A 17885-nucleotide genomic window follows, 5' to 3' on the forward strand; every position below is an offset into this window, starting at 1 on the left:
ATGTTGGGGAGCGAGATCAGGGGGGACGTGACAAACAGCATAAGGTTGTCGGCGAACAAAGTGCATTTATGCACTGTATTGCCGCAGTGTATGCCACGTATATCAGGATGGTGACGGATGGCAATAGCTAGGGATTCCAAGGCAATGGCAAAAATAAGGGGGGAAAGAGGGCACCCCTGCCTTGTACCCCTGTGGATGGAAAAGGATTCAGAATAAAGGCCTTGCATCCTGACTCGTGCTGAGGGGTGGGGGTACAAGGCCCGGAGAATGGCCAAAAAGGAGGGGCCAAAACCCCATCTCTCCAATGTGGAGAAGAGAAATGGCCAAGAGAGCGAGTCAAAGGCCTTGTGTAGGTCTAAGGATAGTAGGAAGACCTCATGGGGAGGGGCTCCATCCCAGCCCGAACGCAAGAGAGTAGCCGCATCAATCACTCTTCTAATTTGGTCGGTCCCTTGTCGGCCTGGGATGAAGCCTACCTGGTCCTTGTGAATATAAGAATGAATGAAGCTGGAGAGGCGAGTAGCTAAAATTTTCGTTAGGAGCTTGAGATCATTATTAATAAGGGAAATGGGTCTGTAATTACTAACGTCTGTGTGATCCTTACCCGGTTTTGGGATGACCGATATAAAAGCTGCATTCATGGATTGGTCCAGAGGTTCCGTGCCTCTGAGGGAGTTAAAGAATCTTGCCAGGTAAGGGAAAAGTGTATCAGCATATGTCTTATAATATATGTTAGAGAAGCCATCGGGACCCGGGGCGGAATTGGTGCATAGAGCTTTAATGGCGATTAGAATTTCCTGCTCGGAAAAAGGTTCTTCTAGCAGGGAGCGTGCTTTCTTGCTAAGTTGTGGAAGAGGGACCCGTCCCAGAAAGGACTCGATATCATGTTCCTGGGAAGGCTTAGGGTCAGCATACAGGGTAGAATAAAAGGATTGGAAAGTAGCCATAATCGAGGCAGGATTCCTCGTGAGTTCCCCGGACCTAGCCTTAATTTTGGGCATAGAAATAATCCTATATTTCGGTGTCAATTTAGAAGCAAGCCTAGGTCCTATTTTATCCTGCGTGGCCAGCAGGCGTGCATTTTGCCACTGTAAACTGTTAGCTGCCTTGGTGGTTAGAGCCAAATTAAGGGAAAGCTTAACCGCATCGAGTTTGGCCAGAGAAGTCAAGGTCGGGTCACGTTTATGCTCCCCACTCAGCCTTTTAAATTCCCGTTCCAGCTCAGTAATTTCGAACTGTCGTTCGCGCTTGAGTTTAGCCCCCAATTGAATGAGATGGCCCCTGATGACAGCCTTGTGGGCTCCCCAAAGGGAGGAGGGAGTTATGTCTTGTGAGTCGTTAAGGGCGAAATATTCTAGGATCATTTTTCCTATAGTGGATTTCCACACCGGTTCGTGGAGAAGAGATTCGTTCAGTCACCATGGGGACGGGCCAGTACGCAAGGGTGTGCTCTTGAGTTTAAGGAACACTAAAGAATGGTCAGACCAGGGTATGTCTCTAATTACTGATGAAAGTGCCGAGGGGATGTCCATGGTAGGGACAAAAATATGATCAATTCTGGCGAGTGTATTGTGAGGAGCTGAGAAGTGGGTGTAGTCCTGAGCGGAGGGGTTAAGTTCTCGCCAGATGTCCACTAAACCCAAGGAATGGAGAAGCTTGGCTACTCGAAGGCTTTGCTTAGGGGGTCTGCGCAAGCATTGAGGTCCTCGTTTAGATTTATCCAGAGCGTGGTCGAAAGCTAAATTGGAGTCACCTCCCAAAATTAGTCTACCTTCGAAATGGGTGGAGAGAAGAGGGAGCACCCTAGAAAAAAAGTCCGCCTGACCCTTGTTAGGAGCATAGAAGGAAACAAAGGTGTATAAAACACCGCCAATGTAACCCTTTACCAAAATGTACCTCCCCTGGGGGTCCGCTATGGTATGAATATGTGAAAAGGCCACAGTTTTTGAAAAAAAAATTGCTACTCCCTTCTGTTTAGAGGGTGCATTAGCCAGGAAAAAGACTGGATATTTATGGTGGACGTATTTAGGCCTATAAGACTCCGGGAAATGGGTTTCCTGAAGCAGGAGAACCTCAAGTCCCTGGGAATGGTAATGTTGGAATGCCTTTCGCCTTTTCACTGGAGAATTGAGGCCCTGAACATTGTGTGATGCCACCTGTAGAGAGAAATCGGTACTCACGGTTGCCGTCATTGGAGAAGCGAGGTTCGGGCGCCGCGGTGTACAGCTGCGGAACAGTAGTCGGTGGAATTGAACTGGAGTCTAGAAGGCTGCGACAAGAACAGAGAGCTCAATTGAACGATGGCATCAGACCATGTGATGCTGAAAAAGAGAAGGAGAATTAGAAAAGAAGGAAAAGGGATAGTAAGGATGGGAGAGAAAGGCAAAAAACATGCCAGGACAGAGCCTAGCATGGTGTTAGGGAGGCAGGGGATAAGTCCCATGCCCCCTAACCAAAATCGTAAAGGCACCCTATACCAGATAGGGTGCTGTCCTGTAGGGGCCAGGAAAAAAAAAAAAAGGAATTTTCCAAGCTCCTACTGGGGTGTGCGCACTAAAACCTCTCCGGGCATGGAGCCCCCACCCGGACAATTATAAGAAAAAAAAACAAATATGGTGGTCGCCCCGACCTGAGGCAGAGCAAAAGCGCATAAAGGGGAAAGGGGAGGGAGGAGAAAGGGGGAGGGAGGGAGAAGGTAAGGGAGGGAGAAGGGAAGGGGGGGAGAAGGGAAGGGGGGGAGAAGGGAAGGGGGGGAGAAGGGAAGGGGGGGGAGAGGAAGGGGGAAGGGAGAAACAGGGAAAGGAATGGAACACGGGGAGGGGGAGGCCTCTGCTACCATAGTATATCAAAGGGAAAAGTGAAGGCAAGACATGCGATCACGGCACAATAACTTGGGACCGGTCAATATGAAAAAGAGTAACAAACATAAATCGGTACCCCAAACTGTAAGGTAATACACAAATGAAAATCAGGCACAGGATAAAAATTCCGACAGACAATGTCCAGCGAGAAAAAAAAAAAAAAGGGGGAGATGAGAAAAAAAAGGGGGGGGGAAGAAGGGGGTGAATGGTCAACTCATTCCAGCGGGGAGTGACAAATCCACTAAGGATGGTTGGAGTAACAATCTGGATCAATCAGGAACATCAGGGAGGCTTGACATCACGGTGGCGTTTATGTTGTTGCTTGTTCCAAACAGACGATGAAGGACTGAGTGGCGGAGGTCGCTTGGCGGATTCCCGTGTCGGGTGAGAGGAGGAGGTGGAAGGATCTCTGGAAATGAGTCCTAATTGAAGAAGCAGGCGTTCCCCATCTTGAAGGGACGAAAAGCCGTGGGTTTTGTTCTGTAAGAGAAAGTTCAGTCGGAAGGGAAAGGACCACCAATATTTCAAAGATTTTGCAGAGAGAATTGACAACAGCGGTTTCAGGGCTCTGCGACGCTGAATGGTCATAGGAGACAGGTCTGCAAAAAGTTGTATCTTGTGACCCTGGATGGAGAGGTTTTCCTTGTCCCGGCTCTTCCTCATGAGCTCCTCTTTAACCCCATAGTAGTGGGTTTTCACGATGACATCCCTGGGAAGACCGTCCTTACGGGGTAATTGGAATGCTCTGTGCGCTCTGTCAAGCTCCAAGCGATGGTCCGGGATATCTGGGAGAACGTCTCTGATAAATGTTTTAACGGTATCGGGGATATCTTTGACAGACTCAGGGATCCCCCTTATTCTGAAATTTAGACGGCGACTCCTGTTCTCCAAATCATCCAATTTGGATAAAGCAGTGTCCAATTGTTACTGAAGAGTCTGGATACAAGCAGTATTTTGATTGGTTCTTGTCATGGCATGGTCGACAGTATTCTCTATGGCCTCAATCCTGGAGCCTAAATTTTGTAGGTCAGCTTTGATAGATCCTGTGATCTGCGCGGCATTATGAGCCAGTCCAGTAGCCAGCATCTCAGAAAATCTATTCATGAGCATGGAAATGTCAGGGAAGTGGCTCTGAGAGTGGAGGCCTAGCTGATGCTGTAGAGCCAGGGCCTCAGGTGATACTGTGCCAGGCTGCCCAGGGGATTGTTCCATGGCTCCGCTCAGCAGGGATGCAGTGGAGGCTGGTGAGAGGAGCTGTGCTTGAGGGAGACTGGTGGGGGTCGCTGGGGAGGGCCAGGGCTCTGGGGTGGCTGGTCGGATAGCAAAAAGAGTATTGGAAGTGTCCCCTACCTCCTGGTCACTGCGGATGGCTGAGGGAAGAGAGGAGACGGCCGCCATCTTGTCCGGATCCCCCTGTGAAGAATCGAGCAGCAGCCGGTGGGAGACCTCCCTGCGGGGTTCCGCAGACATGCAGGGCCGGATCGCTGATCGTAGCTGCGGTGGTGGTGTAAGTGGCGGGGCGACTGAGCACAGTGTGCCGGAGTAGGGGCTGATACTGTCCGGAGAGGCGCGGAGCTCCGGGACTAAGCTGCCATCTCGGAGCTCCCGCGCATGCGCACTCTCGCACATAGGTCTTTATGGATCATTAATGCTGCTAATATAATCTTTTTCCACTAGGTGAAGCTATTGTTTTTTATATATAATTAATTTCTTATATATAATTTATTTTTATCAACTGTATCCTTTATTTCTTTTTCTTAGATTAGGATAAAATTACCATCATCCAATATATGCGTCATCGCATGTTTTGTCTTTGGTTTTCATACCATATTTTAAAAAGAATTTTCGTGGCCACAATTAGCTCTAGGACTCCGTGCTTTAGATATTTGGATATGGCCTCATATCCTCCCTTATCACGATGTGCATGTTGTAATACTTACACCCTTCGTCCTTGCCGATTGGTGTGAAACACTGGTCCTTTTGAGAACGGGGGATATTTAGGCGTGGAAGTCACGTTTGGTTGCCATGGCCCTGGACGCCGTCAACCTATGATGAAACGCGTAGGGCCGTACCAGACGTGACGTCACCACGCCCCCTTGGACGCTGGCTTTGTACTATGAACGTGGGACGCTGTGGTTTACCTTCTCCATCTACAGTGTATGACATGCTTACCATATCTGGATGTTTGTAAGTGGAATTTTAATAAAAAGGTGTTTTTAGCATTAGCAGTATCACGCTATGTGTTCCTTGTATCTCCCTCTTATACCTATGGCTTGGCATATTTGATGTGCATTATGAGGAGTTACTGGCGCATCCACTGTATACATGGCTTGCCCTACTGGTGCCTGATATGAAGATTGGTCTTTGCCGATTGCACCACCTGTGTATCCATTGTGCATGTGGTCTTCCCATTTGATTGGGGGCCCTATACTTCTTTCTTATTGCTATGCATTATAGAGATGGAGACGTGTGACTATGATTGTCCTACATCCTGTGACTATCAGTGATTTCCCACTCATGGTTTTCACCAGTCAGATACCTCCTTTATTAGGTGGTTTTACATATACTTTCTAACACCACTTATACATAGTTTTGAGAATACCAATACTCCCTTTTTTTTCTTGTGTTCCCCTTTTTTACAATTTGTGTCTCAGCCATTGACATCTTTTGATCTACAATCTTGCAATCATCGGGTCCATCCTTGCTGGGATGGTTGAGTCATCTTGTCCCCAGGAGCTGCGACGCACACCGGGACTCCTCCCCTTCTCCCCAGCCCACCTGGGCGTGGTCGATCGGGTGGTTGTCCAGCTGTGCGTCGGCGCTACGCTTTGCGCCATACCTGTGACGTCACATCCCTTGTGCCGCGGTATTGGCTGCACACTTTCCATCTGGCTTGTTTTAAGGCATCCTTCCGGAGGTTGACTGCCTGTCGGCGTCCACACTCCGTGGAGGTATGCCTTTCTCTTTACACGCCCGTGTGGCGTTGGGAATGCAGAGGGAGTTGCTGGCTGACACCTCTGGCACATCTCTTTCCAGGATCACTGTCTCTTCAAACCTTGTTTCATCGTTCCATGGATTTGGCACACCTTATGACGCAGGTTCAGCTATTACTCATGGTATGCTAGCCAAGATTGTCACCTCCACACATTTCTATGTACACTGCTCACTCTATTGTTTTTTCACAGTGGTTCCTGGGAATCTTTTTCTTTTCACTCTTTTGTTTACACTCTCTCACTTCTTTCCTTGGGCCCATTTGGTATGTGTCCTAAGCACTAGTTGTATCATTTTATTCCGGTACATACCTAGGATTACTTTCCAGTACTTCTTGACCTTATGCTATTCAGCAGTACTCTGTATTGCACTCTATTCTAGTCTAATTACCAGTTCCTAGGTATGTCCTGATATCACCACCTCTCTCACTGCTTCACCTTTTTTCTATGCTGTTTCTTTCCTCTCTTATGCGCCATGTCTCACGCCTGGTTCCGCCCCTTCTTTTGCTTCCCCACAGCTCCCGGTAAGACTGGTTGGTCAACCGTCGCCAGCACTATGTACCCACAAGAATTGCTACGATATGAGCTGCCCTGTGAGTAAAGCTGGGTGGAATTTTTCCATTATGATTTTATTATCATTATTATTTTTTTCATTTTTCTTTTTTACCATTTTTGTAATTTCTGCGATATATTTTTTATACATATATTCTTTACAGATTCGCATCACATGCTCCTGATGAAGTGGAATACCAGTCCACAGAAACGCGTCAAGCCTATCTTGATGCAGACCTATACCAATACCATGTTACTTTTACACATTTATTTTGTACAATTTTGACTGATGTATTGTGCAATTTTGATGTATGTATATTCTCCAGCTCAGAATCATTGCCTTCTCATTTTACCTACAGTTGCTATGTATATGTGTTACACTGCCTGGTTTTTGAGGATTTTCCTTCATTCACAGACTACTTCCTTTTAGCAGTTACGCTTTTGTGGTGATTTCTGGACTTCATTGATATTGTTTCATTTAAGAGTCACTGTTTCTCATTTTTGATTCACGTTTATATTCTATTATCATGGTTTGATGTCAGCGCTACACATTGTACACCATTTTTGTGATTGATTTTTGTCTATAGGTCAGTGTATGCAGCTTTCTTTATATTTATCAATTTAAGAGTTCAAATTTTTTAGCGCAGAATTTTTTGTTTTTCTCTTTTTATCAGGTGATAACTGATTGCATTAGATGATATTAACTTATGTCTCCTGATGGACCCCCCCACTGGTGACATAACTACAGCCTATAGATCTAGGAGCTACAGTGCCACCAGCAGGTGGACCCTTTCCTGACCGTATGCAGTAATATTTCCCCTGCCAACTGTGGACTGGGAAAAAAGCAAGATAAGACACTGTCCTGATTCATGTGAAAACTAGAAAATACTCTAGGCAAGAAAGATGGATGAAGATGGAACATCACCTTATGATGCAAGACCAAGAAAGGCTCCTTACATGAAAGAGCCTCCAACTCCGACAGTCTTCTTGCCGAAGCAATAGTAACCAAAGAAGCCACCTTTCAAGTCAAAGGACTAACAGAGTTTCTCAAATTGGTTCAAAAGTTGGCTTCAGCAAGGACAGCCAAGATCAAGTTCACAAGGGTGGCCTGGCAGGCAGGACTGCCTGCATGAAGAACAAATCAAGGAGTGAGAAAAAATGGTCTCTGGAAAAAAATGGATATAGGCAATACTGACACCTAATGATACTTAAGGCCAATCTCATTTCCCCTCCCGAATGGAATGGAAAGGAAAGGAAAAATCTCCTACTCACATTCTCATGGTTGCCATTTCCTGGCTTCACACCAGACATGTAAGATTTCCAAATCCTGTAATGGAAGTTCACTAAAGCCAGCTTTCTGTCGCTCAACAGTGCTGAGATAACAGGACCCAAGACCATTAGGTCTGGCTGGACCTGAAGTGTCCAAGGAGAGCCCCCTACAAGATTCACTATGTCGGAGTACCAAGCCTTCTTGGGCTACGCCGTCTAACACTATTACCTGAATTACCACTTCCCAGAATCTTTGCAAAAGATGTAGCAGTTTTTTAAACAGGGGGAAGGCATGGATTAGGGAACTAGTCCCTAAGGGGTTAGCAGTGCACCTTCCCCTTTTGCCAGTGGGACTCTCGTCCTTGTCCAACTTGTTGTAGAACCTGGAATCCAGGAGATCCACCTGAAGAGTTCCCAAATGCTGGCAGATTACCTATGTTTTAGGATGCAGGGACCACTGTCCCAGTATAAATAGCTGATGACTGGAATATGTACTGGCGACAGAGACCAGGGCCGGTGCAAGGATTTTTATATACATAGGCGAAGGTGTATTTTGGTGCCCCCCTCCCCACCATCCTTCCGCCACCCCAACCCCAGACAGCAGCTCTTCTGGGAGGACAGGACTCAGTACCTTTCTGAATGAGCCCTTTCATCAGAATCCACAGAGTTCTCCCTTATACTGTAGGGCATGGGTGTCCAACCTTTTGGCTTCTCTGGGCCACATTGAGTGTAGAGAAATGTTCTCGGGCCGCATATAAAATATATACTATATTTAAGGTATACAAGTAATAAAACGCCACTTCGCCCTTCCCGTGCTAAAGCCCCCCCCCCCAAGCACTAATTTAACACAACTAGTGGATGATCCCCCCCCCGAGGCAGCCTCTGTGGCTGCCGTGCCCCTGACTTGACTTCCTTCCTCCCCAGCAAAAAAAAAAAAAAAAATTAATCGGGCAGTGGGCCGCATTGCCTGCAGTTTTGGGCCGCATACGGCCCCCGGGCCGCAGGTTGGCCATGCCTGCTGTAGGGGGAACTCTAATGAAAAGGGGCTCTGGGCACTGTGATTTAAGGGGGAACGCTAGCAACTCTAAAGTAAGGGGGCTCTGGTGACAAAGCCCCCCTTACTTCAGAGTTCCTCTTTACACCAGAGTTTGCAGAGTTCCCCCTTACAGTGTCCTCCTCACTCACCCCTTATCTTAGGGTCCCCAGTCCCACTTACCTCTTACATTGTTGTCCATTCAATGCATGCAGACTGTAGAGCACTGTGGATAGGTGGGTGGGCTGTATGGCTTTGGGGTCAGGTGGGTGGTCTGTAGGGCACTGCAGGCTGGCACAGGCTAGGGCAGGCTGTTGGTCCTTCCTCCCCCTCACTCCCATCTTTTTGAAACTACTAGAAAACAGGAGCCAAGCACACAGACATCACATGCATCCTCCTGTGCCTGCCCCGCTGCCCCAGTTAGGCAGATCTCAGCTGTCTAATCATTGACCGGCCCCAAAACTGTGCATGCACAGAACAGAGACGGGGAAAACTGAAGATTTATGGGTGCTCTTCTCTACAGACATTTATGGAAAGGAGAAAAGCATCCTTTTTTTTAACAAACTGTCCCCATGTTTCTTGCTCTAACCCCTCCATTTCCCCTGCTCTGTCTGTCTCCATCTCCCCATGTCCTCTGCTCTATTCCCATCTCCCCTGCTCTGTCCACTTTCCACCATGTCTTCTGTTTTTTTTTTTAAATATGTGTGTGTAACTCTGCGCTTGTGAAAAACAACAAATGAAAAATAAAAATATGAGTACAAATCAATATCATCTACGGAAAAGTAGTAAACGAAAAGGTGCCCAAATATATCAACACCAAAATATTTTGCTATATAAAAATTAGGTGCACTGTTCCTTTAAGTGATTATCAATGCTATCAAAGTGCTTTCAAATTTGCAAAATCACAGAAATACAAAATATCTTACATAAGCAAACCCTTATGTACAAAGAAAAAACATCCATCATATATGTGTGAACCACAATAAAGTGCAATGAGATAGAGAACAATTAATATATATACATTCCAAAGTGCTAGTGCAATAAATGATATGCATAAAACATGCAATTCATACAAAAAATCCAAAAAAATTGTGCCGTGATAAACTTGTGCAGATCCACTACAAGCTGTTTGCACCGACTTCAGTGAAACATCACCAAGACAAATCCCATACCATCTGCTTACCAAACAATGTGACTTCATAAACATATGAGGTAATGTGTGCTTGTCATCTGCCAGATATTTGCAGCCACTTCACTCAAAAAAGCAACAATGCAGGTATAATAGCTTTCTCCCAAAAGTGGCCTTTTGCCACTCCGTCCAGTTCAGTACCAACTACAGGAAATCCCGTATATGCAAAGAATAAAGCACACTATAGTGCATTAGCAGGACAAACTGTGCTGCTTTATTAAAGTACTGTATACAGCAAAGGATAAAGAGACAAATTGTTTTTTTTTGGCTGGGTAATGCACTATACCGTGATTTATTTTTTGCATATACTGTACGGGGTTTCCTGTGATTGGTACTGAACTGCATGGAGTGTGGAAAAATCGATTTTGGGAAAAAGCTTATATACCTGCATTGTCACTTTTCTCTAGTAACACAGTGGCTGCAAATATGCAGCAGATGAAAAGCACACATGACCTCATCATTTTAAGAGGACAACTTATTTGGTAAGCAGATGGTATGTGCTCTGTATTGGTGATAATAAACTGATAATAAACAAATGGAATGATGGATTGGATCAGATTGCAGTTGGGTGTAAACAGACAGCAATGTCTGGGCTCTGTCCCACTCTGCTCAGCAGGGATCAGCTCACAGATTCCCTGCGGAGCAAAGCAGAGTACCCCCCCCCCCTCTACTGTTCTGTCCCCATCTCCTTTGCAGATCTCTAACTGCCCCATCTCTTTTTCCCTTGTTCTATCTCTTCTTCTCTGTCCTCTATTCTACTGAGTGTCCCCATGTACATGCAGTGGGCTGTATGATAAAACTACAAGCAGTCAGGCATAAAAAGGCATTTAATCCATGCCCTACCTTCCCCAGAGGATCGTTGTCTGTGTGCCATTCTCCTGTGCCTGATGGCCCCGCCCCCTGGTCTCGTTCTGCTCCTCCCCCTGGTTTCCCGGGCTCCCTCTCATCCTTATCACCTCCAGTTCAGCAGCGTTTGTATCTGTGCTGGACTGGAGGTGGGAGTCCGTAGCAGGAGATTGTTAGTAGCGAGGAGGGCTGGAAGGAGAGGAACGAACAACCAGGGAGAGAGGAGGGGCGGGGGGAGCAGATGAAACTTTGTTGAGGCAGTTCACAGTGCCAGGACTGTGCTGCCTGTCACTACGCGCTGATGTGTTGAGCAAGGTAAACGTGCGGACAGGGGAGAGAAGCCCTGGCTTTAGCGCCCCCTCTCTCCTGACGCCCTCAGGCGGCCGACTGGGCTGCCTTATGCCTAGCGCCGGCCCTGACAGACGGCACATGCTTTTCTGCCCCAGACAGAATGTAGTTCGCCTTTCTGAGCCGCATGACTCCTGGGGACACCCTTTCAAACATAAAAAAATGGCTGCCCTTCTACTTCCTGCCTCCACTCTACAAAAGTAGGCTTTAGCGAGCGATCATGTGCCCCCTAGTGGCTAGGGGACAAGCTACAGCCCAATAATCCTGAGACATACACAGAGCATGACTTGGCCAGACCAAACAGCACACTGCCCCCAATGGTTCGGGGAGAATGACTAGACAATCAGATCTCTTTTTTTTTTCTTGTATTGTAAATGGGAACTATTCCTGCTGCAGGACTCTGAATCATAACAGGATTCCAACCTTCACCCATCACGGTGAGCTCTGTCATAAAAAACCTTCAAGGACTTGTCCCCCTAATTTAGGTTCCACTCCCCTGTAGAGCACCCTGCTGGAAAGTACCTTGGTCAGGACAAAAAATGCACAGGGTTCCATTATGCAGGATCCAGTGCCGTAAGGCTGCATTACAGGCAAACCTCAAAGATTCTTCTCTCCCATCCAATGAGGCTCAGGTACCATCCATTTTGGCTCTCAGCTTTTCAATTTGTCCTGATTGAAGTCCATGATTCTCACCAGAACTGTTCCAGACCTCCAAGCATACTCTAACAGCACATGCAGCCCACTAGTGACCATCACCTTACAGACACTGGCAAAAAAACTGAGGTACTTCCTATATAGGAGGGGTTTTATAGGGAAGGACTTCCTGTTTGATTAATCTGCCAGTGTCCATTCACCTATAGGTTGCGCATAACCCATATAGTAATGATTATAACCTGCTTTGTGTCCCGTGATGTATGATAAAGAAAATGATCTACAGTGGATAGCTCTTTAGAGGGCAGTTGGCAGAATGTCATCTCCTGGAGACCTATTTTTAACCCTTGAAAGTCTGCAGTGCCAGAGCCATTTGCATTTCACACAGTTGCAGGGCAGCTGTGGTGCAGTCCCCATTAAAGTAGTTGTGAACTTCAGACATGAAATAGTGTGTGCTTGTCTCAATTAAGAGGACTAAGTGTAATTTCTGTCTGCTGCCTCATTCCTCAGATATCAGCATGAATAAATTCTGACAAGTTTCCTTCACAAAGGGACAAAAGGTGACAGAGGAGGGAGCTCCAGATGATTGACAGCCTTAGCTCTGTTCCATTGTGAATAATGGGTATGTCCCTTCCCTCCAATCAGCTTTTACAGCTCTCCTCACTGAGCTCTGCAGAGTGCAACTTTAGCTCTCCGCCCCATGTTTTCTGACAGAGAAGACAGCAGATAACCAGGTATAGCGTATGTAGGAGGATTTTTTTATTCTCTGTGTTTCGCCTGACACTAGTTACTTCACTTGATATATAAAAAGGTTTACAACCACTTTAACTTAAATGGATCATGTTTGGCAGTGATACTGACTGCCAAACAGGACATGGGTTATAATTTTTTCTTTGGCTGTGGCATGTGTACTACCCAATGTCTATGTGGATGGTTGGCAGACAGGCTGGCATGTAAAATCAAAACCTCCTATTTTTATTGCCCTCTATCACAAGTGTAAACCACATTTAGTGAGCAAACATGTTAGAACATTACATTTGCATAAAACATTGTTATCTAAAGTTTACATCCACTGCACAATGAATTGTTTCAGTTTTACAATTATGTTAATATTAGGCAGGTTTACAGACTGCTGCTTGCAAAGTATAATTTAAGACTAAATTTTGTATAAAAGAATGTTTACCTGGGTTGCTTTCTTCTTTCAGCCAGCTGTCCCAAGACTCTGCTGGGGTTAAAGAGATCTTGTTTATTTCACATAAGTATTGTTCAGCTGTAGGAGAACCAGGAATGCTTGCAAGTGGAAAATGGTTTTCACCAAACATTCCAATCCCCAAAGAATCTGGACTGTCTTGGCCATCCTATTAATAAAGCAAAACAAGGTAAATTAGCAGCAATATTTTATTTATAGAGAGTTTGAATGAAGGCATTACAACATAGTAGAACACAATAACAACACATACTGAAAGTCATTTTTGTTTATTTCAGGGTTTCCTTTAGGTGAATCTCCTGTATGGATGTGTGGTGCTACAATTCAAAAAATAAAATTATCCTTATTTGCAATAAAAATAAGTGGATTTTGCTACTACTGCTTCTGCAACGGCAATACTGCAGTAGCAATACTGAAAGAGACAGAGAGACAGTCAAAACTGGAACTGCATGGCATTTATCATGAGATAGTGCCATTGCCACTAGTATAAAAAGTGACAAAATTATTGCCATAATGCTTTCATGAAAAAAAAAAAAAATTTTACCTGAAGTTTGGCTTAATATTAAAGGATAGATTTGGGTTAATGGTAAATGTAGGGCTTAAGTTTAGTGGTTCACCTTTAAAAAAAATAAAAAAAATGCATGTATTTTTTTCAGGTAAAAAAAATGTACATTTATTTATTTTTCTACTGAAGCTCGCAAGAGCATTGCACCTGCTATAAGCAGATGGCGGGTGCAATGTCTGGCTCTTGCAGAGTCTTCCTCTAGCTTTGTGCCCATATCCCTGTTCAGGCTTTCAGTTACAACGCTAGAGAAAGACTGAATGAACTACAAGCATTCTGAACAGTGCACTCGCAGCCATTCCCGCCACAAGTACTTCTGCCACAGTGGAGAAAAAATAAATGTATTTCATGTAAATCAATAAAATTAAAGGATAAGTTCACTTTAAAAATAAATAAATAAATGCACATTTTTTTTTGCAGGTAAAAAAAATGTGTCTTAATTATTTTTTTGTAGTAGGTGTAAGGGAAATGTGCATCTTGGAATGCCATTTTGGAATGTTCAGTTTGGGATAATGACATATCAGTTTATGTTAAAGGTTAGAGTCGCCCTTTATATTTTGAATATGTCTTAGAGAATATATATCTTTTGCTGATATGCAAGGCATAATGTCACACCTGCTATAGCTTGCGGTTAGGAGATTAGCATCTACAACGGATGTTAGATGTCTAGTTTTGCAAGTTCTGTTTGAGATTAAGATACGCAAAGCTATAAAGATGTTCCATATAATGAGAGGATATTGCCAATTTATATATCATATATATCTGCTACAATATACACATAGCCTGCATTTGGATTGATATAGCTTGAATAAATCTTTCAGCAATAGTTAATAGTTGATAGTGAATAGGAAAATTACTGGTATAAATCTTCTTAGGTATGAGAGATGTTTTGCAGATGTTATGTGACCACAAAATGTACATCAAGATAGCGCTGAGCTAAAGTTGCAGAATTCATTCTGCAAAATGTTCAGACACCTGCCAACATTTGGGCCACATATCCTGAGATAAGAAGAAAACAGTTGCTTAGCAAGAATTGTGGTAAATGTGTTATGTTCTAGCTATTGTTTTGCGTCACAAATGTGACATGTTTTTTTTAATATAACTTAACGTTTACATGTAACTGTGTAGATTTAATAAACTCATTAATTGATTGGGCAATGGGGTGTTGGGAGGGTGTTAAGCTAAGGGGAGGTTTTGGGAGGTATAGGGAAATTTTGTGGTTTAAAGCTATAAATTATTAATGATGTCAGAAATAAAGCCACAATCATATTGAACCCATCACTGTGTATTGGTCATTTTTGATTGTCTGGCTAGCTGAAGATTCACATACAGACAAACCAAGGGTGCACACTGTTACTCTTTGTATCAGGCACCTGTGGGATAACAGTCACTGATCCATTTTGGGCGAACATATATGAGCGCGGTTTGCGATTGGGAACTATGCGGCTCAGCATCCAGAACAAACAGCAGGACCAGAATTATTACTATTTTCTGAGGAGAGTCAAAAGAAAGCTAGAGTGTATCAAGATTTGGGGGATAGAGACACGCTCGTGAGTACAGCCATTAAAGTGGCAGCCGCTTTAAGGGAACAAACTGAAGTGACTCCAGAGATTCAGGATGCTAGAGTAAGAAGGGATGAGTATAGGGAGAACTTTGCAGCATATATAAAAGAGCTAACCGCCTTTAGGGATAAATTGAAAGCCAACATATGCCATATTAAAAACCTTCCTCTAGAGGACACCTCCCTTTTTGTGGATGATTATGATAACCCAGATGATACTAGTGTTCCTAGTGAGGACCAAATGCAGGAGGTGAGAGAGGTCCTGCGAACAGAGTGTGGTAAGATAAGGTCTATGACTACGCAGAAAAATGAATTATTGGCCGAGATAGATAAGCTAAAAGGGGAATATTGGGAGACAAGGAAGAACTGGGAGACAAGAGTTCGGGATCAGTTGGAAAAGAAAGAAAGCATGGAAAGAGATATAGAGGTGGATAGTTTAGACAGTCCAAAAGCAACCTCTAGCCCTAAACCTGACATAACACAACAGTTTTCTAAACTCTCATTAGCACCTCTACAAGAGGAGAAGGAGGCATTAAGTGAAAGTGGGGCAGATGAGGTGACAGATACAGAGGAGATACCAGAACTCATATCAAAATCACATAAGAAGAAGAAGAAAGTCACACACCAGTCTTATCCCATGATTACTGTAGGAGACACTGAGGCCCATATTCCCCTTCCTTTAGGATTAATGAGGGAATTAATGGATATGTGCCCCAATCCAAAGAAAGACCATAGAGCAGCGGCAGTGTTTTTGCAAAAGTATACTGCAGGTACTGCATTGACTATGGATGATATTCACATAATAATATCAGCCATAGACCCGGACATAGGTTCCCAACTAGATCTAAAAAAATTAAGGCAGATGCAGCATTGAAAGAAGGAGGAGTAGGAGCAGAGTAAGCCCCTAAGTCATGGAAGAAGTTTTGGGATATGATAGGAGTGGAATGGATGAAGAAGTACAAAGGGGACTCAGGTTTACACACAATGCTAAATACACAGCAAGAGCCAAAGGAGGATTTCTATAGTAAGAGACTGTTGGACCTCTATAGTAGTACGGGGATGAATTCACCCGAACTTTTCAAAACTACGTGTAAGGCTAATGGGGACCCTAAAACAACACAGCAAATAAAACTGGTGAATAAAGACTGGCTTACTCAGTGACAGAATTTATGAATGACATAGCGAAACGTTTAGCCTCTGGCATTTTCAATCAAAGGGGGGGGGGGGGGTATTTCCAATGTTAGTGCAACAAGACATACAACAAGATCCTATATCGTCTAGTGGGGAAAACAACTATATGATGATGGCAGGTTCCTCTAGAGGAGGAAATTATGGAAGGTACCCGAGAAATAGAATGCAAACAGACTACCGGGAAAGAGTAAGAGCAACAGGGAGTGGATGGAAGGAACAGGAATGGGACGGCGATGGCTGTTTTATTTGTGGGAGTTTAGATCATTGGAAGCAGGAATGCCCAAGGGGAAGAAATGCATACAGGCGAGATTATAGAGGGGGGGGTGCCTCTGTTTTTAGGGGAAGGTCCCTAAATAGCAATCCTGGTAATCCCAGGCAGCAAAGAGGACAGCAGGAGATGTCAAGGGGGCCCCCACAGGGAGACCTTATCAACATACACTGGCCAGCACAGAATGGGAGAAACGGGCAACAACCCAATCTGCAGTCAAACTTAGAGATGTGGTCTGAGCGTACACAGTACCCGTCCTCACGGGGAAATCGTTTCTACTAGGGGTGCCCAGAACAAATCCTGTCCTTCATCATGCATTTTGTTCCCATTGATTGGCAAGTCTTACCACAACTGGTATTACAAATTGACGGTATTAAAACTAATCTGTTACTCGATAGCGGCGCGACCACTTCTTGCGTAAATAAGACAGACTTCATAAATGACAAACGCACCGAAGGAAGTTCTATGGATATAAATGGGATGACAGTGCTACATAAGGTGACAGCATCACTCCCAGTATGCACTCTCACAGGAGGATTAGTGACATACATGTCTTTTGCAGTCTTGTTATAGTGCCCAGTTTGCCTACTGGGAAGGGACTTAATGACAGCATTGCAGATAACTTTGGCTTTTGACAAAAGGGGGAGACTGACCACAACCTCAATGAAATGTGATTTGATAAACCCAAGGAGATGTGACATGGATGGGTTCTTTTTGAACTTGCCAATATCTTTAGAGAATCATCCTATATGGGCAAAGGATAAAGACTCAGTAGGACTAATTAACTGTGAGCCCTACCGCCCCTGCTTGAAGGAGGGAATCATGCCGGTCTTACAAAAACAATACCCTTTGAGTGAGGAGAAGTTGGCAGGTATACGACCCCAAATTGAGAAATACCTGTAAATGGGAATTCTAAGGGAGATTGTCAGTCCCTGGAATACCCCGATAAATCCTGTAAAGAAAGCCAATGGCACATGGAGGTTAGTACAGGACCTGAGAAAGGTAAACAAGGCAATTATACCACTTCCCCCCTTGGTGGCAGATATTACAGCTGTATTTGGAGCTATTACCGCAGGATCCAAATATTACACGGTAGTTGATCTTAGTAATGCCTTCTTTTCCATTCCTGTGGCTTGGGAAGCACAAAGTTTGTTCGCCTTTCAGTGGGCAAATGGTCAGTCTAAAGGTCAGTCTAGTGGTCAGTTGACCTGGACTCGTCTCGCGCAAGGCTTTGGGGATAGTCCAGCGGCCTTTTCAATTGTATTGAAGGCAACATTGGAAGATTGGGAACCAAAGAGGGGATCCACCTTAATTCAGTATACTGATGACCTCTTACTCTCCAATTCAGAATTGGAAG

General features: G+C 44.6%; 1 protein-coding gene across 1 annotated transcript in view; it reads right to left on the minus strand.

Annotated features, from left to right (window-relative positions):
• Positions 1–17885, minus strand: part of CACNA1I (calcium voltage-gated channel subunit alpha1 I) — a 2042880-nt gene that overhangs the window by 107877 nt on the left and 1917118 nt on the right. The window contains exon 33 of the mRNA XM_082266478.1: positions 12923–13097. Coding sequence (XP_082122604.1) covers positions 12923–13097 — 175 coding nt within the window. The remainder of the gene's footprint in view (positions 1–12922; positions 13098–17885) is intronic.

The sequence above is a fragment of the Pelophylax lessonae genome (assembly GCF_965119305.1).
Source record: "Pelophylax lessonae genome assembly, chromosome: 8".
Taxonomy (NCBI): Eukaryota; Metazoa; Chordata; class Amphibia; order Anura; family Ranidae; genus Pelophylax; species Pelophylax lessonae.